This window comes from Ruditapes philippinarum, unplaced genomic scaffold (genome assembly GCF_026571515.1).
Source record: "Ruditapes philippinarum isolate M1 unplaced genomic scaffold, ASM2657151v2 ctg2114_1_1_1_1, whole genome shotgun sequence".
NCBI lineage: Eukaryota > Metazoa > Mollusca > Bivalvia > Venerida > Veneridae > Ruditapes > Ruditapes philippinarum.
This window is the reverse complement of record NW_026859460.1, coordinates 227,381-249,401: the sequence shown is the minus strand read 5'-3', so window position 1 is coordinate 249,401 and position 22,021 is coordinate 227,381. Positions and strand designations below refer to the sequence as shown.

At 33.2% G+C, this 22,021-nt stretch overlaps 2 protein-coding genes across 2 annotated transcripts in view; both read left to right on the top strand.

The window, feature by feature from the left end:
- Positions 1-875: 875 nt before the first annotated feature.
- LOC132756572 (uncharacterized) lies at positions 876-3,283 on the top strand. Its single transcript, XM_060747673.1, has 2 exons — positions 876-1,065; positions 1,531-3,283. Exon 2 carries the CDS (start codon positions 1,555-1,557, stop codon positions 2,785-2,787), a length of 1,233 nt encoding a protein of 410 aa, XP_060603656.1. The 5' UTR covers positions 876-1,065; positions 1,531-1,554; the 3' UTR covers positions 2,788-3,283.
- A 1,951-nt stretch (positions 3,284-5,234) lies between these two features.
- The window catches only part of LOC132756571 (meiotic recombination protein REC8 homolog), a 35,726-nt gene continuing 18,939 nt past the window's right edge, over positions 5,235-22,021 (top strand). The window contains exons 1-7 of the mRNA XM_060747671.1: positions 5,235-5,289; positions 5,596-5,684; positions 17,048-17,116; positions 17,568-17,707; positions 18,065-18,146; positions 18,797-18,908; positions 21,081-21,168. Coding sequence (XP_060603654.1) covers positions 5,629-5,684; positions 17,048-17,116; positions 17,568-17,707; positions 18,065-18,146; positions 18,797-18,908; positions 21,081-21,168 — 547 coding nt within the window. The 5' untranslated portion in view covers positions 5,235-5,289; positions 5,596-5,628. The remainder of the gene's footprint in view (positions 5,290-5,595; positions 5,685-17,047; positions 17,117-17,567; positions 17,708-18,064; positions 18,147-18,796; positions 18,909-21,080; positions 21,169-22,021) is intronic.

Below are 22,021 nucleotides of genomic sequence, written 5' to 3'. Positions count from 1 at the left end.
GTTTCCCCCAAATTAGGATGCATGTTTTACCAAAATTTAAAAAACTGTATAAATTAAGCCCGCATTCCGCAAACCGCAGTTTCGGATAGCGGAGTTCAGTATTTTACTTCTTATTTCAGGTAAGCTAAAAGTTCTTCTTAAAAATTTATAAATCTGTTCATATTATTTGTTAGTTTTGTGTATTTATAATTTTTAAAAATACATAAAACAAAATTTGAATAGTTATAATTTATTAAAAATATTCTGCTAAGGAACTTTTGTTACTATTTACAAATGGTACATACAATTTTATTTACAAACGGTATTTACAATTTATATTAAAAAAATAACTTTATATATGTATGTTTTACATTACAATCTATGCAATATTGTTAAGTATTCATATGTTCATAAATTACAGTTTTTGTACAATATAATAATATAATTTAAAAATAAAGTTTCAAATAGCGGAGTTCAGTAGTTTACTTCTTATTTCAAAATATATATAGGCTGAAGTAAGAGCAACATTAACGGTTCCTTTTCACGCTTATTAATTAATGATAACCAAATTAATGAAAAATTTATTTTGATTGCCCAGAACGAAAGAAAATCAACAGGAATGGAAAAAACATAGCACATAAAAGGTTTTGTCTTTTTAGTGCTGTATAAGTGACATGTAAACACATCATTAAACTTTTTATAAATCTTTCATTTATTTTAATTGAACTAATTAATTAGTAGTCATCGTTTGAAATGGTTAACCGTATATATGTTTTGCTTAAACTTGTACAAAGAGGAAACATAATTAAAAACTCGGCTTTTGTCCAATTTGTATGGAAGGATTGTCATTTAAATCGCACACTATTTTATCAGGTAATTATTGACAATCAAGATTTAAGAATTCTATTGACGACCGTATAAAACCGATCGGTGTGTTGTCAACACTCGGGATTTAAAGTACGCCGCAAATATTGAATATTGGAAAAATAAATGGAAAAGCTTGAAAGTTGAACTTAACCCAAGGGAATTATAACCCAATGTGTTTACAGTCTTTTTGGTGAGATATATTTTGTGACTTTGTGAGCGGTAAGTTCTTATTTCTACCTTATATAAAAATGATTTTATAATAAGTGGAAACGCTGTTTAACTTGCTCACATTTAGTTAATTTAAATTGATAAACACAATTAGTCAAAATGTTGTCATATTACCATGTGTCAAATATTTATTCATGACCCTTGAAATATATTTAATGTTTTAAACATGTTGAAAGTGAATGCATACAAAGATTACAAACAATAATACGAAGAATTGAAATATATTTAATTCCATAAACGAATTGAAAATGAATGCATACACAATTTACAAACAAATTAATACAAAGAACGTCTATAGTTTACATGTACTTTGCAAATTATAAATATTAGAGCTAACTTTTAAAACTTTAACTAAATGGATAACATTAAAGATAAAATTGACAAAAAGATATGTACTTAACATAACAAAATTGCGTATTAGTGTAATTGAAACAAATCAAACAATTTTCTTTCCAGACTGTTTTCAAGAGAGGACTAAGAATGGATATCATTCCAACATTGTTCCTTTGTCTGGCCGCTTTGTTGGCGTTGGTCATGAACATTTACTTCCTTGTGGTATTCATCAGACGAAAGCGACTTCGGACACCAACAACACTTCCTATCAGTATGGTTCTGGTACATTTAGCATGCATTGACCTTATTGCAACGTTTCTGTGGACAATTTTCGCTGCAATTTCCGCTATTAATAGCGCATGGGTAATTTCAGACGAAGATAGCAGTTTATATAAACCGTTATGTGACACTCAAGTTTATGTCATGTCGTTCTGCAACGTTATTACTGCACACACTCTAATGGCACTGATGTTTGAACGGTTTTTGTGGATTTTCAAACCATCAAAGCGGCAAGAAATAGTATTTGATTTAGTAGTGGTGGTGTTCCTCGTTGCCCTTTATGTCTTTGATGGTGGGATATCATCGTTTGTGTTATGGGGATTTGGAACTGCCATATACTTCCCAGAGCAGTATCAGTGTTCAGTGGATTATGAATTGTCTGTTTCTCATTTTCAATTTACACTCGCAATGCATTATTGGATACCGATAGTTGTTATAATAGCTCTATATGTTGCTATACTCATCCGGGTTAGAATCCTTATGACACGTCGTGGTCCTGGCGGAGTTATCGTTCTAGAAGAAAATCTGAAAGCTGTTGGCGATTCTTATTCAGACAAGCTGAAGGAGATTTATATGAAATTCCAGGGCGCTGGAGCAAAGTCTGTTAAACCGAAGGTAAAGGAAGTGAAACCGAAGTCAAATGATGGATTTGTAAGTGATGATGATGATTATAATTCATCTGACGACGAGAAAAGTAAAAAAGACCCAGCAAATGTAATGTCACGTGACTATGATGAAAAACCTGAAAAGAAACGAGAGAGAAAAATGTACTTTTTGTCACGACAAGATATGCGAGAAACACACATGTACGCTCTTATTTCAGCCGTTTACTTCAGCTTGTGGACCCCGTACATGGTCAGGAGCATCCTGTATACCTACTATTTCTATGACATCAGTATAAGCTCTGAGGTAGTGGCCACAGTGGCCATATTGACTCATTTTTCTACAAGCATCAAAGTTCCAATTTATCTGATGTCAGATAGACTTAGAAAGGCGATGAGAAAGACTCTTTGCTGCAGAGAAGAGATTAAAAAGAACAACAAGTTCGACGCACCACATCAAGATGAGAACATAAAACGTGAAGAAACAACCGAACTTTAATTTGAACAAATTGTAAATGTAAAATTAAGCACATTAATTGTTTGTCAAACGTATTTTTACAAGTCTGCTGGACAGACTTTGAATATTACATGTAAATTTCCTCTTTTTACGTTATAATTCCTATGCTATTTTGTATGATTAAAGATATTATCTACGTTTGTATTATATGAGTTTCGTTGGCTGTTTATATTAGTTACACCAGCAATATGAAAGCCACGAGGTCATGTACAGGAATACTAAATATTTGATTCTCAGTACAATATTTCAGACAATACCGGACACTAAAATACATCACATTGTTCTTCCATAAGCTAGTTTCTTCACAAGAAGTAACGTTAACTCTTTGCCTATGGCAGGTTTTGAACCTGCACAATTGTAAATTATGTCATACTAATATTGCTGTATACATAAATCTTTAACTTTTTCTTTCATTGACATAATGTGCATTTACACACGATGTTATTTTTTATTAAATGTTATAAAAAAGCTTGACTATCATGAATCTTCATTGTAACAGTTCATGTACTACTCCTTTCACATCTGGGATAAATGTGTTTCAGTGTGCAAATCTGTTTGAATAGAGAAAAACAGAATCCCTAAAGAACGCACAGAACGGCAAAACTGTAAATATTGCAGATTCGGTTTGTTTGAATCTGTTCATGAGTGGTAGTGGTAGTTGCAAGCTTCTGTCAACGCCCCCCTAGCACCGGCTTAATCAGAATTCAACATTTAAACATGAAAATGTAAAATATTAGAAACATCAGCAGATGTGGTGGAAATACGTCAGTTCCCACAGAACCCTCAATGTGAATTAAGTTGTTTAAAGGCTTGGTGTCCCTGAGAAAAAAAATATATTATTTCTTGAAAAGTTGCAAATATGTCTTAAGTAATGTTTAAATGGTGTATTGAACGAATATTAGGGGCTAATAACCGTATATAAGTGCGCTGAATATGAAATAGTTGTCATAAATGGAGCAAAGACATTAGTGTAAGCAAATTGGTATTTTGATTTACAAGATACAAGAAACTTTATTTTAAGTCGGTTAAAAACAATACATGTATACCAATGTCCAACTATAGGTGGTTCAGCTATAAGACAAACATATCCTCTATCGGACATTGTAACAGAATATTAAAAAGAAAAAGTGTTTGATACATGAAAATAGCACTCTTAAGACATAATGGGCCCTTAATTTCTACCTCTATATCATATAATTATATAATGATATTGCAAAAATCCATTTAGACCTACCGGTAGAGCAAACAAACAAATGTGTTTGCTGAAGATTTAAGTGTTTATTTATGCGAAAGATATTCAGCGGTTCGTAAAATGACTACATATATACACTTGCTTTGTTACTTTGAATTATTCATAGGCGTAATTTACACTGTTTAAAAATTCAATGAATACGTTAAAGTGATTGATCCGCGTGTTTTAAGTTCATTTAATTAGACGACTGTATATTCTATCTGACGAAAACTAATTTGAAAAAAAAATGCAAATGAAACAAAATATATCTAAACAATTGATTAAACAAACAGAGGCATTCTTTCATTTCTGTTCACTAGTAATATTTTGACAATGACTGGAATAACTTTTTCTTGCATATCAGACTGGCGTTTCCGAAATTTCATCTGGCCAGATGAGTCGCGTGCTGTACAATGGCACGATTAGGATGACGTCATTTTACCGTTATGAATGAAGTTGTAATTCATACGCTGTTGTAAGAAAGAAGTTACGGTTGTAATGATATAAATTTTCATTGAAAATAAAGATAAAGAATTTAAAGTATAATGGAATATGCAAGAAAAAATATCTGACATATGTTTGTGGTTCGGATCGGAATATCCGTCCCGAGATGACCCGCCCATGGCCCATGGGCGGGTCATCTCGGGACGGATATTCCGATCCGAACCGCAAAATATGACAAATATTATTAATAGTGTTTCTTTTTTCTGAAAATGTTCATTCCCACCTTTTCATATTACACATTTTTAAATATTTAAAAATATTTTAAAATACTAACATTTTCGACGCGCATATTTCCTGCAAGAGGAGTTTGCATGGCTGCAACTGGACGAGCGCAGACCAAGACCAGCACTGTTTGTTATTGAATGCACTCAGTGTAAACGGTCATGTTTGAATCTTTTCCTAAAAATGATGAACAATTTTGTCCAGATTAAACGAATGATACTTCTATTTCTAAGGACATTTAACGTTGTAAGGTTCTGTTATTTAGGATTTTGTTATTTATTGGTCGGCGGACGAAGAAAATGCCCGTGACACTTTATTTCTTTTTATTTTCTGTATTACGCAATTTTAAACATTTAGATATAATATACATAAAAACACAATCCGTAAGGAACCTTACGCGATCAGAATATATGGACACCCGTAGTAGAAGACGACAACGATAAAAAAGTAATACATTATTCCCGGCGAGGAAATCGAAACCAGTCTAATCAGTTTTTTTTGGCGGGAATGTTCAAATAGTGGCCACGGTAGGTTTAACAACCATTTGAAATTTGTTGACAGTTTCTTTTTAGTTTATTATGATGAAATACTTTTTTCAAAATTGAATTTTAATTATGGGAAATTTATGTTTCTGTTGTATGGATAGAGTCTATAAACTCTATTTTACAACTTGAGGAATCTCATTTCTTTGTTGTCATCATCATGATCATGTTTAATGTCTGAGACTGAATCAAAATGTAAATTTTCATGATATTTTATTTCCACGAGTTATTTTGAATTTATATAAAATGATGAGAATTTTTTTATTGTGCAATAAATTTTGTATCTTACAGGCTCTACATTTCATGAACACTTAAAGGTTCAAGATGTTTTACAGCCAAGATATTCTCCAAAAAAGAGGAGGGAAATTTGGCAAAATATGGTAAAATTTTTAAATGGAAATTTGTTGTATAAGGGGTGCACTTCGGTAGCGGTGTCATTAAAAATCATGATAATAGAATCTATTCCCATACACAGACAGCCTGCCCCCAACGTGATATGCCCCTGTAAACAATCTATCAAAACTATTTTAATATTTAAACACAAATATGGGACATCTATTACAACAATACAAGCGTCTTATATGACAAAGGTGACTATAACTTACTTAGAGATAAAATTTCTGCTATAGATTGGGATCAATTTAAGGATAACGATATCAACCATCAGTTGGAGAAACATCTAGGTACAATTTACGAAATGCTTCTGACATGCAAACAATACGCACAAGAACTTCTCTTTACCATAATGCATTTCTGCCATCTACTTTGAGAGATTGGAACTTACTATCAACAGAGGTACAAAACTCAATATCTTCGTCCTCCTTTAAAACACAGCTTAACGGTAATCAATAAAAAAATGCCCCAAATATTATGACATAGGTGAAAGAAAATGGCAAGTCATGCACACATGGCTCCGAACAGAATGTAGCTCTTTAAACCATCACTTATTCAGAAAAAATATGTCCCCCTCACCAAATTGTCAATGTGGACTCCTGGAAAGTAACCACCACTTCTTTTTGAGTGTCATTTCTATAATGATCTCAGACTATTTGATGCTGTTTTTAACATCTGTATTATAACACTTCATACTTTACTAAACGGAGACCAGAATCTTAGCCATGACATTAATTCTGAAATTGTTCAAGCGGTCCATGTATATATATGTGAAAGTAACCGATTTCCATGAGCTTAGATTCACAAAATAGTATGCCAACTTGACCTATCCGAATGAATCTTCTTTACCTTCTTTCTAATTCTATTCAATTATTTATATTTAGAAAAAAAGATCTTTTGAACAATAGCTTAAATCTTCCATTTTTTGTTTTGTTCCAAATATGTTAAAAATTAACTTCATTGTTTCAAACAAAATTGCAAACACTGTCATAATTTAACTGCATTGTACAAATATGTAGGAGAAGACCTTTATAAGCTTTATAGCTATCGGCTCTAATCCTTTTTCATTTGTGTATCTACTTATTGTAAATGTATTAACAACATGTTGTATCATTGTTTGAAATAAACTATGTTTAAACTAAAACTATTACAACGATAAAACTGGTTTTCAAACAATTTTTAAAATATATAAAAAAAATCGTATACCATCAATGATAAAGTAAAGTAAAAGGGGAATAAAAATAGGCTCCGGCTGTTCGTCCGTCCGTCACTTTCTTGTCCGGTCCATAACTTTGTCATTTATCAAAGGAATCTGGAATAATTTGGCACAAATGTTTGTTATAATAAGACGATGTGTCATGCTTAATAACCAGACCTCTACCTCCAGGGTCAAGGTCGCACTTGCTCATTCAAGGTCAACACTGTCTATTTGAGGGTTTATGACGTGTCCGGTCCATAACTTTCTTATCTTTGAAGGGATTTTGTAAATACTTGCCGCAATTGTTAGCAATAATGAGACAATGTGTCATGCCCAAAACCGGTCACCTGCCTCCAAGGTCAAGGTCACACTTGGAGGTCAAAGATTAACATAGTCTGTTATATATTTTGTGTCTGGTCCATAACTTTTTCATAGATCAAAGGATTTTGAAAATACTTGGCACAAAAAGTCACTATAATAAGACGCTTTGTCATGCACAACACAATGATAATACAATGTCATGCACAACACCTGCACCCCTACCTCCAAGGTCAAGGTCACACTTAGAGGTCAAAGGTAAACAGAGTCTATTATATGGTATATTTTGTGTCCCATCAATAACTTCTTCATAGATCAAGGGATTTTAAAAATACTTGGCACAAAAAGTCACAATGATAAGATGGAATGTCATGCATAACACCTGTGTCCCTACCTCCAAGGTCAAGGTCACACTTAGAGGTCAAAGATTTACATAGTCTGTTATAGGGTATATTTTGTGTCCGATCTAGAACTTCTTCATAGTTCAAGGGATTTTGAAAATACTTGGCACAAATAGTTACAATAGTAAGACGATATGTCATGCACAACTGTACCCCTACCACCAAGGTCAAGGTCACACTTAGAGGTCAAAGCTGAACACGATAGATTTTTAAATTCCGTGTTTCATTTTATTTCCTTAATAAATTTATTGTTGCATTTGCAGATCTAGCATTGATCATAATTTTTGACTGAAGGTCCTGAGATCCATACCTCAATCTTTTGAAATAGCACAATTTTATGCTTTATATAAAACTTTCCCGAGGCGGGGGACGTTGGTAACTCTGTTACAAATTCTTGTTAAATTAACCTTACTGTGACTTTTCCGGTGTAAATCAATAGCATATAGAATTATCTTTTAGATGCAATTAGAATAAACATTTATGCATCACATTTTAATATGAAAATCAACATTTAATTAAAACCGAAAGTTAATTTTGCATTCTGTCCAACCAGTAAGAGAAGAGTCCCAGATCTGCATGGTGGGCTTGTCAAGCTGGTACACAAACAGTGTACATGCTTTCGACTACTCCAGCATTCTATCGTCATGTCCCGCGTGTTCAGCTGTCTGCAAGGACTCGTTTAAAAGACATTTTTTTGTAACAAAACTATGACCAAGATGCAGTGTGTTGTTTCCCAAGTTTTTTATTCCATATAATTAATGTACAGTATAAATATTTGAATTTGGCGGTCATAGTGGGTCTCCAGAAAGTGACGTTTTTGATCATGAGAGAATTATAAAGTGTTTGGTCCCGGCTCAAAAAGCGAAACAAGAATGCAAACATATGCTGGGCTCATGTCGCGTATTGGTTGGACTGTTTACATTTTTGAGTCTGCAATCTTTACTTTATTAAGACTTGATTGTATATGGTGTTTTTTTAGCTCACCTGACCACGAAGTGGTCAAGGTGAGGTATAGTGATGGGGCTATGTCTGGCGTCCGTCGTCGTGCGTCGTTCGTCGTCAACAATTTCAGGGTTCGACACTAACTGTTTTTACCAGGGATCCCATAGGAATCCCTGAGATTTAATTCAGGGATTCCTCCTAAATGTCAGGGATTCCTCAGATCAAAATAGTAAAATATGGAGGTGAAGAATAACAAGGGATTGCAGCAATTCGATTTCAAATTCTTTTCATTTTTGAGACTATATACAGGATATATTGTCTTGTTTCAGATGCAGAAAATGTAGTTTCTAGTTTATGAGCTCTTTGGAAATAATGCTATTTAAAGTTTTAAAAGCGTTTCAAAGTATATATTTGGACTGCTAAGATAAATTAAAACATAATATATTTTTACATGAACATGGAAACAGAATAACATTAAGCTCACTGAACAAGAGTTCGATTTGAAAATAGCTTGCTAAAACCCGTTTTCTCCCTGGAGTTGATAATTGTGAACCAGTTTCTGTATCTAAATGAAGGTATAATGCATGTGACTTGACAAGGTGGTTTGAATTTTTGAAGTTAAATAGGAACTGGGGAAACATTTTCCCAGATAGCCTAGGGTTCACTGAAATAGAGCCCACTTATCATATGTAGATCTTTAAAAAGTTACAGGTAATGATCAGGCTCCTTATTCCAGAAAGGTCTGGTATGGATAACTGTCTATAATTATTTACTTTCATGTCATTTTTAAGGAAATTCTTAATTATAATCACTTTAAAAAAATATTTGATTTCATTTTACATTTTTGTGTTTAAAAGGAAAAATCCCATAGATTGTTGTAAATTAAATATTTTGATAATCTTTTACTTAAGCTAATAAAAATATCAAGAAACAGTTTTGTTTGCATTACAAGTACGGTACCTTTAAATGATTTCATTTTTAAAAATGATAAGTTGCTCCAAGTCCCTGACAGGATGGGCAATATCCAAATTTATTGTTCTCAATTTTTACACTGAAATGTCCGATCCCTTTCCTCCCTGTGTATTGATTTTTTTGTAAGTTTTGACACCTGTCACATCAAAGGCACTCACCCCATACAAGCAGTCATGTAGCTAACAACACTGATTGGCTAAAAGCACTGTCAGATGAAATATACGTCATTTGCTGTATATTTCGTCATTTGCTGTATGTTTCACGTAACGCGTAAGGATTTTTTGTATTTCTTGTCGGTAAATAATGCGTGACCTTGATTGAACTTAGACTTTAGTTAGACAATGTTTTTTAATTTAGCATTGAAGGCTGTGAGTTTCAAAAAGGATTTTAAACTTAAAAGTATGGATTCTTTTTATTTTGTTTATTAATTATACTTTTGCTGTAGTCTACTGTAGGGAGAAAAAATACACCAGTTATCTTTTTTTCACAATTTTGACGAAATTTACAATGGTCACAAGTGCCGAATTTTGGCAATAAAAAAACAAACAACAAACACTGGATAACTGTACAGTAGCTACCGCCGGCATTGCCGATCAACACAAATTTGAAGTACACATCGCTTGTGTAATAATTATACGATAATTACATTTCTTTTTTGAATTTTCACAACTCTATTTTATGAAGTCAATGCATGATATAAAATTACTGTATACAAGAATGTTTCTTCAGTCAAAACATTTTTGTCATTTTATATCGCAAATGAGTTGATAGCAGTCACTGCACAAAGAAAAACTAGCGTACATAATTCAAGAGTGTAGATTTTACCGGCGGGGTTTTTCTTTTCTTTCTTGAACCACTTTTCTTGAATATTTGTGATTCAATGACATTAATTCAGAAAATTTCAAAAATTAACACAGCAATTTTTCAGGGATCCCAACGGAATCCCCAGCTAGGAATCACAGGGATTCCTCCCGACTTTTTGGGATCCTCGGAATCCTGGGACCCCGTTAGTGTCGAACCCTGAATTTGGGTTGTTAACAGTCTAGCAGTCACAGTTTTGATTGGATCATCATCAAACTTTGTCAGAATGTTTGTCTCAATGAAATACAGATCCAGTTCGAAGATGGGTTATCTCGGGTCAAAAACTAGGTCACAAGAGCTAAAAATAGAAAAAGCTTGTTAACACTCTAGAGGCTGCAGTTTTCATCCAAATATTCTGGAAATTTGCAGACTTCCCGAAAGTTGAAAAAAACTGTCAGACATTTGGTCTGACAAACCATGACAATCTGTCGGACCAAAACAAAATCTGTCAGACCAAATAAAATTGATCAAAATCAAAGAAAAACTTGTGCTTGTATTTCTGAGACACTTTTTGTTTTTTATTTTTTCACCGTAAAAATCGGCACAATCCGTACAGCGCATTTTCATCTCCTCCCTGTCATACACCAATGATTCATGGTTCTGCTTCCATTTTTCATTAAATATCGTCTCGGGTCTATTCTTTTCATCCTTTTATTGCTGTTCTGCGCACTCTTCTGACGTAGATTTTCGGTTTTTCCCAGGTTTGGCACCTTTAGCGACGCCATTTTGTATACATGCGGCTTGGATAAAAGCCGGACAGTCGGACCGATCCGGAATAAAAAATTGTCGGACCTGAACAAAATTTATCGGACATGTCCGTCGGACCGACGTATTTCGGGAAGTCTGATTTGTCAGGAAGGTTGTTTTAATGATATCTAGATCAAGTTCGAAGATGGGTCATTTCTAATCCAAAACTAGGTCACAGGAGCTAAAAATAGAAAAAGCTTGTTAACACTCTAACAATTAGGTTGTTAACAGTCTAGCAGTCACAGTTTTGATTGGATCATCATCAAACTTTGTCAGAATGTTTGTCTAAATGAAATACAGATCGAGTTCGAAGATGGGTTATCTCGGGTCAAAAACTAGGTCACAGGAGCTAAAAATAGAAAAAGCTTGTTAACACTCTAGAGGCTGCAGTTTTCATCCAAATATTCTGGAAATTTGTCAGGAAGATTGTTTTAATTATATCTAGGTCAAGTTCGAAGATGTGTTATCTCCGGTCAAAAACTAGGTCACAGGAGCTAAATATAGAAAAAGCTTGTTAACAGTTTTCATCCAAATATTCTGGAAATATGTCAGGAAAGTTGTTTCGATGATTTCTAGGTCAAGTTCGAAGATGGGTCAACTCCGGTCAAAAACTAGGTCACAGGAGCTAAAAATAGAAAAAGCTTGTTAACACTAGTGGCTGCAGTTTTCATCCAAATATTCTGGAAATTTGTTAGGAAAGTTGTTTTGATGATTTCTAGGTAAAGTTCGAAGATGGGTCATCTCTGGTCAAAAACTAGGTCACAGGAGCTAAAAATAGAAAAAGCTTGTTAACACTCTAGAGGCTGCAGTTTTCATTCAAATATTCTGGAAATTTGTCAGGAAAATTGTTTTGATGATATCTAGGTCAAGTTTGAAGATGGGTCATCTCCGGTCAAAAACTAGGTCACAGGAGCTTAAAATAGAAAAAGCTTGTTAACACTCTAGTGGCTGCAGTTTTCATCCAAATATTCTGGAAATTTGTCAGGAAGGTTGTTTTGATGATCTAGGTCAAGTTTGAAGATGGGTCATCTCCGGTCAAAAACTAGGTCACAGGAGCTAAAAATAGAAAATGCTTGTTAACACTCTAGTGGCTGCAGTTTTCATCTAAATATTCTGGAAATTTGTCAAGAAGGTTGTTTTGATGATATCTAAATCAAGATTGAAGATGGGTCATCTCCGGTCAAAAACTAGGTCACAGGAGCTAAAAATAGAAAAGCTTGTTAACACATTAGGGGCTGCAGTTTTCATCCAAATATTCTGGAAATTTGTCAGGAAGGTTGTTTTGATGATTTCTAGGTCAAGTTCAAAGATGGGTTATCTCTGGTTAAAAAACTAGTTCACAGGAGCTAAAAATAGAAAAAGCTTGTAAACACTCTAGTGGCTGCAGTATTGATTCAAATATTCTGGAAATTTGTCAGGAAGGTTGTTTTGATGATTTCTGGGTCAAGTTCGAAGATGGGTCAACTCTGGTCAAAAACTAGGTCACAGGAGCTAAAAATAGAAAAAGCCTGTTAACACTCTAGTGGCTGCAGTTTTCATCCAAATATTCTGGAAATTTGTTAGGAAAGTTGTTTTGATGATTTCTAGGTCAAGTTCGAAGATGGGTCATCTCCGGTCAAAAACTAGGTCACAGGAGCTAAAAATAGAAAAATCTTTTTAACACTAGTGGCTGCAGTTTTGATCCAAATTTCCTGGAAATAGGTCAGGAAGGTTGTTTTGATGATTTCTAGGTCAAATTTGAATAAGGGTCGTGTCCTGTCAAAAATTAGGTCACATTGCCCAAATATGGAAAAATCTTTATAACACACTAGAGGTCACATATTTCAGTCTGTGCGAAAGTCTGTCGGTCCTCGGACCTCTCCAACTAAAAATCAGGAGGGCCGAGATAAATTTCGATACAGTCAGTCCTCGTGTCCGAATAAAATTTCAGCCAGTTTGAAACAAATTTTTGCCTAAAATATGCAAAACTGTTTTATTTACTATGTTTCTGTATATTTTTTTTTCATAGTATCTTATAGTTGAGTCTGATAATTCATATTTGCTGAATATTTTTGTTTACAATTATGGCAATATCCCTCCCCCACCCCTACAAAAATTACCTTTCAGAGTCCGGGCCGCAAAAAAATCATCAGGGCCGGAAATAAATCTAAGGATCCCAGTCCTTGTGGCTGGAAACATTTTTTGACTTTCGCATTGACTGATATTTGACTCAGTTGTCATCAAACTTGGCCATGATGCTTGTTTAAGACATTGCTTGGATGCGGTTGTCAGGTGAGCGATCCAGGGCCATCATGGCCCTCTTGTTCATATTAAGATAAAATGCAAATTTGATGAAGATCCATTAATGATAAATATTTTATTTTATGCATATTCTGAAACAGATGGTTCACATCTAGTATAGTGAACCTGGAAGATAAACAAATTATAAGCATGCTAATTTATAAAATATCTGTTTCTAGAATTATAACAAAATTGTGATGAACAGTAACATCTAGAACAGAATAACAGCATAATAACAAAAATGCATGTACACTTTATTATTTCTGCTTCAATAAATTCAATCCAAACAGAAAAGCCAAATCCCCCATACCCACCTCTGGATCTGCCCAGTGAGAATGTTAATACAATTTAAAACCCATTTCTTCCTGTCATGTGCAAATATCTGACTTGTCTGTAGAGAGAAGTAACTTCTGTCCCTTTTTATTGACTAGCTTTAGCCCTAAATTTAAGTTTCAGAGGTTACTGAGCAAAAAAGTTTTAAAAGTGCAACACTAAAATTTAAAAATATGGAAATAAATCACTAGTTACTGTACTGTATATAATGAATCTTTAAATTCACATACCCAAAATAAAGACTGTTTAAAGTGAAAAAGAATCATTTTTTCATTGACCGCCTATAGTGTAACACTATAATTTAGCGTGTCTTTACACTATGTTTATAAAACGCAATTCTAACACGACCCGCATTTTTCCCTATTGAACATAGAAGAACCGAAAGTGTGTATTATTATGCTATAAAATCACTGACGTTCTATATTTAGATATGTGACGTAATCATTATACACGTGACGTAAGAACTAAAATGTGACGCGCTGACAATAAGTACGGAAACAAATCAGCCGCAATTAAGCTTATTATAATGCACGGCAGCATTTATTTGTTGATGTCGTGTTAGTCTGTTAGAATCGAAATAATATATCCAAATCGGTGATTTTATTACTTGATAACATCACTGTTTGTCGTTCGGATGCGCATCATTATATCACTCGGGCTACGCCCTCATGATATAATTCCCCGCATCCGAACTCCAAACAGTGATGTTATTGAGCAATAAAATCACAGTTTGGGATATATTATTTCTTAAATAACGTCACGTCAAAATATATGTTTGGCTATGCAATAACATTTTCACGGAGTCTCAAATAAAAAAGTGATAAATTACTTATACATACCTGTTTAGAATATGATTGACTAAATTTTTTTTTATCAATGTTTGCCTTGGTTGTTGGTGGGCCAATTTAATTTTAGTTACAGGTTTGCTTATTGAGAAAAATATTTTCACTTGATGGAAATATGAATTTATACACTCAGAGGCACTTATAACCCGACACTGACATTTTTCTGTATAAATACAGCGTTTTTTTCCTCTACTTTGGGAATGGTGCCGGTACCAGACTGATTGGGAAAAAAATGCGTTATTTGACTTAAATTGGGATTTTTTTTAATGCATTTTTCAGCTACAAATGATAAAGTCATCATGAATAAAGATAGCCAACAGCTTCCACTGTCTAGGTAAAACTATTGAGTGGTGATTTATACGAATGTGTTGGATTTAAATGATTTCAGAGAAATCACTTGGCCTTGTGGAATTTTGAACAGCCATTTTGGGAATTTAAACATTGGAAATTGGGAATTTAAATGTCTATTTTCTATTGGGAACAGTACCGTTTTAGGGTAGTAGTTATATAAAGGAAAAAAACACTGAAATAGGTTATTTGTGAACGGATTTTGTTCAAATTTGGACTTTACAAAATTCAACATATCATACTTACTACTTGGAATTATACTTACAATTCATTGATAAGAAAATAGAAAAAATAGCAAAACAAATATGCTACTGTAAAATGAAAAGTCACAAAATGACTGTAAAAATCGTAACACAATGAACAGTCTCTGAATCCCATTAAATCTGTAATTTTTACCAGTTTTAACACTTTGTATGTCCTCCCAATTGGCTGTAACAAAGTATACACCTCTGCCTCACAGATCTCTATTCCTAAATAAGGGTTTGCTTGTGTTCCAGCAAATTGCGAGGAGTTTTTGGCCGCTTTCTCACACCTATTCAATTCAGCTAACAATTGTGATGTTTAGATCGGGTGACTTGGAATGCAGGACTTGCTAGAACTCGAGGAAGCCTCTATTCCAAAATGGAGAAATATTACCCAAGCCTTCACTATGTCATAACCATGAGACAGGTCACAGTTTACACTTTGTTATAGTCATGGGATGACATTGAAAGTATTAGAACTGGTTATTATACAGAATCAGTTGAATTTAGAGACTTTTCATTGTTATGATTATAATTTACAGTCATTTTGTGATTTTTCATTTTGCAGTAACATAATAAAATAATATTATTTGTTTTGTTATTTTCTCTATTTTCTTGTTAATGAATTGGAAGTAAAATTCTAGATAAATAAGCATGATATGTTAAATTTTGTATGTTCAAAAACTGAACAAAATCTGTTCACAAATAACCAAGTTATACTGGTTGGGGAGATAACTTCGGCTGGTTGATAAACTCGGCTTTTTATTATTAAATCGATTTGTCGGAGTTTTTAATCTATTCAAGCTTACCATCTCATACTATCACTGGAATTCGACAATATCTGGAAATTTTGTGAAGCTTGGTACAAGATATTTAAAAAATAACACAGACTTTTACCTGTTTGTTTACAAAACATGCCTATAAAAAGTACGGGAATTCCATTGTTGTGCGCATGTGCAGCAGATGCTCATTTTGAGGCCCGCACAGGGGTACTTTTATATATTGACTGACTACCGGTAAAGGTGACAACGTTTACGTATACATTTTGAAGATGAAATTCAGACTCACTTTTGTCTTGCTAACTCAGAAAAAAAGCTGATTTCACAATTGTAATCTTTAAGTGGAATGGATTGAAAGACTGATGTTAAATGCTCCTTTTATATGTTCGTGTGTAAGTTGAATACCACTAAATTAATTTCTTCTTCATTCTGTTAAGCTAAGCAAAAATAAATTTGAATCACTAATTCTTTAACTAGTCATATTTCGTTATACTTTAATAAATGATAATGCATGTATGTTTTTACTTAAAATGATTTATATGTTACATAGTATGTTGCATATAAATATCGTGTTATCATAGATATTCACTATACTTACGTAATGCTCAACAATTTTGGTAACAAATATTTTCTATTTGACATAAATGAACAGCAAAGAAATAATAAAATGTCTAAACATGTTATTTTACGTTTTAACTTACTCATTTAAGAAGAAAAACAAAAAGCCGGAATTATCTACTCGCGCGCGTTAAAACTATCCTTTTTACGTACCATTTCCAGGGCCTCTCAAAATTACCCGTTATGTTTCTAAATATAACTTTTATGGTGATACCGGAAAATCGAAGAGCTGAAGTTTATTATGGTGCAAGATTCATCAGAATACGTAAACAAATAAATGAAATATGCCCATAAAACACTGATTTTCGGCTGAGTTTATCTCCCAAACCAGTACAGAAAAATGTAAGTGTCGGGTTATAAGTGCCTCTGAGTGTATTCTACACTGATAGTGTATAATGAGTCAAGATAACATTTGGTAAAAGTTGCATAGGATATTATTGTATGATTTTCAAACATTTATTGACAGGCTTGCAGCCACTAAGATGTCAAAGCTGACTAGGAGGGAGATAGCCATGGTTGATGTGGAGAAATCATGGTATAAACTTTATGATCACTTCACTGTATTCCTCATTTATTAATAGATTATCGGCCCTGAAATGAATAATGCCCTCTGGGCTCTCGCTGAAGCCCTCTGGCCATTATTCACTTAGTGGGCCGATTATCACCTCCCGGCTTTACTCTGCAGTGTATTTATCTCTTCTTAATATTTGTAAGACTGATACTGTCTAATATTTTGTAACTTGGGTAGTGAAAATGATATTAATTTTGTCTAGACAGATTAAGCTATATGTACTGTTTTGATATATTTTCAGCAATCAAATTAATTTTGGTGTCGAGGGCAATCTGACAAATTTAATGTCTAGCTTTTAAATAGATGACCTTTTCCTTATTTATGATGACAAAGTACAGTTTAAAGAATGTGGAGAATATCAGAAAGACGGTTAATAGACTATTGTCTAATAGTATATACATGCCTGTTTTTCCAGTGATGACATATTAGCATACATAGAATTACGTATAGTACCTAGTAAAGGAGCTCGGCGACCAAGATTCTCACTGTATTTGTCAGCTCTTCTCATGTACGGAGTAGTCAGAATACATCAAAAACATATAGACTATCTTCTTGGTAAGTTACATAACACATAACAGGTAAGTTTGCTGACTTTAAATTGTTTGTTTGGCATGTTTTATAGTCAGATTTTGGTTATATTTCCAATGACAAAATTCCCAAACAAAGCAATGATACCTATTAAATTAGGTGGTTAGTGTTCTATTGAACTTTGTTAGCCGTCTTCATGATCATCTACAGGTAATGACATTTTCAGTCTAAGTGATCACCCATAACAATAAATTCCAAATACTTTTTTTAGGGCCCTTATTCAAGTGTTTTTTCTTGGAATTTTCTTTTTTTTTTCCAGCCAATTCTCATTTCTGTCAAGACATATAACAATTAGAATAATTAACACAGTAAAATTGATTTCAGGTGATGTATCAAATGCTTTTCTCCGTGCAACATCCCTGGCAACACTTAAAGTACACGACATTGATCTGCCAGAAACCCCAAAGTAAGTTCTTCAACTTTTTTGTTAAAATGCTTATGTGAAATAACTTTAAGTGATATTGAATCTCTGCCATTTATAATCATTGAATTAACTTGGATGTCCTTACAATTATTTGCTTTTTTAAAAGAACATGTTTATCAGACTCATATAGAGTGAAATACCTAAAACTTGGCTTCTGTATTTTTTTTATTTTTTGTGCTTTTCAAAAAAAATGTTTGCATGTATTGTCTTTTGTAAAATCAAGATCATCTTCAATATAAAAAAAATTTTTAAGTCCTGCTACATGAATTTGTAGAAGTTTGGAATTATAATAAGCAACAATTTAAAGCTGCCTTTCATCTTGTGTTAAACATAAAACAGGAGCTGCAAGACCAAAAGGCAACAGCATGTCAACTATTTTAAGTGTTTGATAATTAAACAAGGGTCATGAAGGACTTAAAGAGGTTTCTAAATTATACCTTGCCCACAGAACTTTAACCATATTTGTTCTCAATACACAGAGAACTGTTATTCAATTGAAATCCATGCTAGAGTTATTGGTCTTCCACAGTGTCCAAAGAGATGTATGAAGATTCAGCTGAATCTCCTCTGGCTTCTGTGAATAAAGAGGTCATATAACAGCTTATATTTTAGCATAAGTATTTCTTGCATAGGGCAGATCAGGTGACAAATCCAGAAATACTGGAGCAGGAGCTTTGTAGAGCTGAGGATTTATATCTTAGTCAACTTGATACAGAGTTGTTGAGGGCAGAATCTGCCGAACTTGTAAATATCTTGTTTGCAATAGTTTATGCTAACTTTTTTTATCAAATTTTCATTGCCATTGTTATGATGTTCATTTATCTTTTTCCTTACATTTTTTAAGTTTTTCATAGTTTATGTTCGACTATTCCTGCAGTCTTTGTTTCTTATAGTTAATGTTGGAAGTTGCTTGCATTTTTTTCTCCCATACATGAAGTTTTTGTTCAACTTATAATTCTTGTTATTTGTTTACCATACTCATTGTCCATAGTTTATGTTGAACTTTTTTTGTACTTTGGTTCCATATTGAATGTTCAATTTTTCTTGTATTTTGTTTCACAGTGACTCAATTTTTGTTCAACTAATTTTGCATTTTTTGTTTCATATAGTTTGTGTTCAACTCTCCTTGCTTTTTGTTGAAATGCCATAATAATACTAGTGTAATACAATGTTTAAATGTACGATAGTTTCTAACTCTATGACTTAGTAGTTTTTAGTACACATTAATGAGCAGGGAAAATTTTCAAAGTATGTATATTAGCTAACAGTGCAGAACATTATCAAACAGCTGAGATCTTGGTCTGCATGAAAAACTCTGAGCAATTTATGTAGTACACTTGAATTAATAATAAATAAGTCTGCTTTCATGAACAATAATTTAGTAAACGATCAAAATAAGTAAAATTTCAAGTAAATTAAATAAGTAGACTTTGATAGAGAACGACTAAATCATTTTTAGGGAGCATTGAATGAAGTTTTTTATGCCCCCACAATGTGGGAGCATATAGCGTTGCACTTGTCCGTCCGTCCGTCCGTCCGTCAGTCCGAGCAAACATTTGATATTTATGAGCTTCATTCCGTAGTTAAATAAAGAACAAAAGCTCATAAAATTTAAATTAAGAGCTATTTTTTTTATTTTATGAGCTGATTTTGCTTATGGACTTTGGTCCAGGTGTAGTTTATGAGCTGACTTACCTCTTAAATATCAAAAGTTGGTACGGCCGTCCATCAGTCCGTCCGTACGTCCCGAAATCTTGTGAACGCAACTGCTCTTAAACCGGTCGGCAGATTTTGCTTAAACTTACAGGGATGAACAACCTTAATGTGTAGATGGTAGTAAAGGAAGGAATTTTCGCTGCGACCAAATTTAACAGAATTATGGCCCTTTGTTGATTTTTTCACTAGATACTATGTAGAAATTTTGTGAACGCAACTCCTCTTAAACCGGATGGCAGATTTTGCTTAAACTTCCAGGGATGAACAACCTTAATGTGTAGATGGTAGTAAAGGAAGGAATTTTTGCTGCGACCAAATTTTACAGAATTATGGCCCTTTGTTGATTTTTTCACTATATACTATGTAGAAATTTTGTGAATGCAACTCCTCTTAAACTGGATGGCAGATTTTGCTTAAACTTCCAGGGATGAACAACCTTAATGTGTAGATGCTAGTAAAGAAAGGAATTTTTGCTGCAACCAAATTTAACAGAATTATGGCCCGTTTTTATTTTTTCATTATATACTATGTAGAAATTTTGTGAACGCAACTCCTCTTAAACCGGATGGCATATTTTGCTTAAACTTCCAGGGATTAACAACCTTAATGTGTAGATGGTAGTAAAGGAAGAAATTTTTGCTGTGACCAAATTTAACAGAATTATGGCCCTTTGTTGATTTTTAGTTTTCAATTTGTGTCACATGTAGTCCAAAAAATATTTGACCTAGAGTCATAAGATTGACAGAACAGTGGCGTGTGGGGGCATCCGTGTCCTATGGACACATTTCTAGTTTTTATCAACAATAATTCAAAGTGCACTAATATGAACAATAATGATCTGCACTTAAATGAAGAAATAAAAATATTTTATTGACAAAATACATTTATATTTTAAACTAAATAATTTATTTGCATGTTTAAAAACTATTTCTGCATTTGATTTCATTTTCAATGTATGTCATACATTTGTAATATTACAGCACAGACTGTGAGACACAAACTATTTTAGATATAAAATGGCCTTATTCACTTGTATTTTAGCAAAAGGGACTTTTGACACATAATTAATAATACATAGCACAATTATAATAATTTTACTAAAATGATATCATTATTCTGAAAATGAATTAATTTGCGGTTTCACCTTAAATATGTTTTGTAATGTTATCAAGAAAAATCATCTATATTATTATATTACAGGGTGAATTCTGGAATCTGAGCGGTCCAACACCAATCCTAAGTAATGGCAGTCCAATACCAAAAAAGAGAAAAAGACGCCAAACCCAAGGTGTGCCTTAAAGTCTCATTCATTTTGTTCTGAAATGCTATGCAGTTCCTATTAGGTTTTATTAATGTCCCCATTAAAAATTTACCTTCTTGAAGGTCAAAGGATTTTAGTTTTTATATGTTTATAGCTCAGTAAAAATTGCTGGCAGAGCTTAAAACCTCAACTATTGTCACATTGTTCTGATATGATATACAGTTCCTATGGAATATTAAGATGCCCCTTTTAGGATATAAATTCTTGATGATCATAAGCTTGTAATTTTTAGTTTGACTATACGAAGTATATGGAGAGCTGTCCCACTCGCCCCGGCGTCTGCGTCCAGATTTCAGATTAAAGTTTTGGTGCAGTAAAATATTTTTCACTATAATGTTGTCATTTCTTAAGGTATTAACTTCAAACTTCAAATATATGTTCTTTATCATCAACCACATTTTATGTGACAAGGTTCATAACTCTAGCACCAATATTTTCAGATTTATCTCCCCTTGAACTTAGAATTTTCCTTAAAAAGTACTAATTTTTACTGTTACTTCTTTATTTCTTGAGGGATCAACTTCATACTTCAAATATATGTACCTTATCATCATCCACATCTTATGTGACAAGGTTCATAACTCTAGCACCAATATTTTCAGATTTATCTCCCCTTGAACTTAGAATTTTTCTTAAAAAATATTATTTTTTTACTGTTACTTCTTTATTTCTTAAGGGATCAATTTCATACTTCAAATATATGTACCTTATCATCATCCACATCTTATGTGATAAGGTTCATAACTCTAGCACCAATATTTTCAGATTTTTCTCCCCTTGAACTTAGAATTTTCCTTAAAAAATATTATTTTTTACTGTT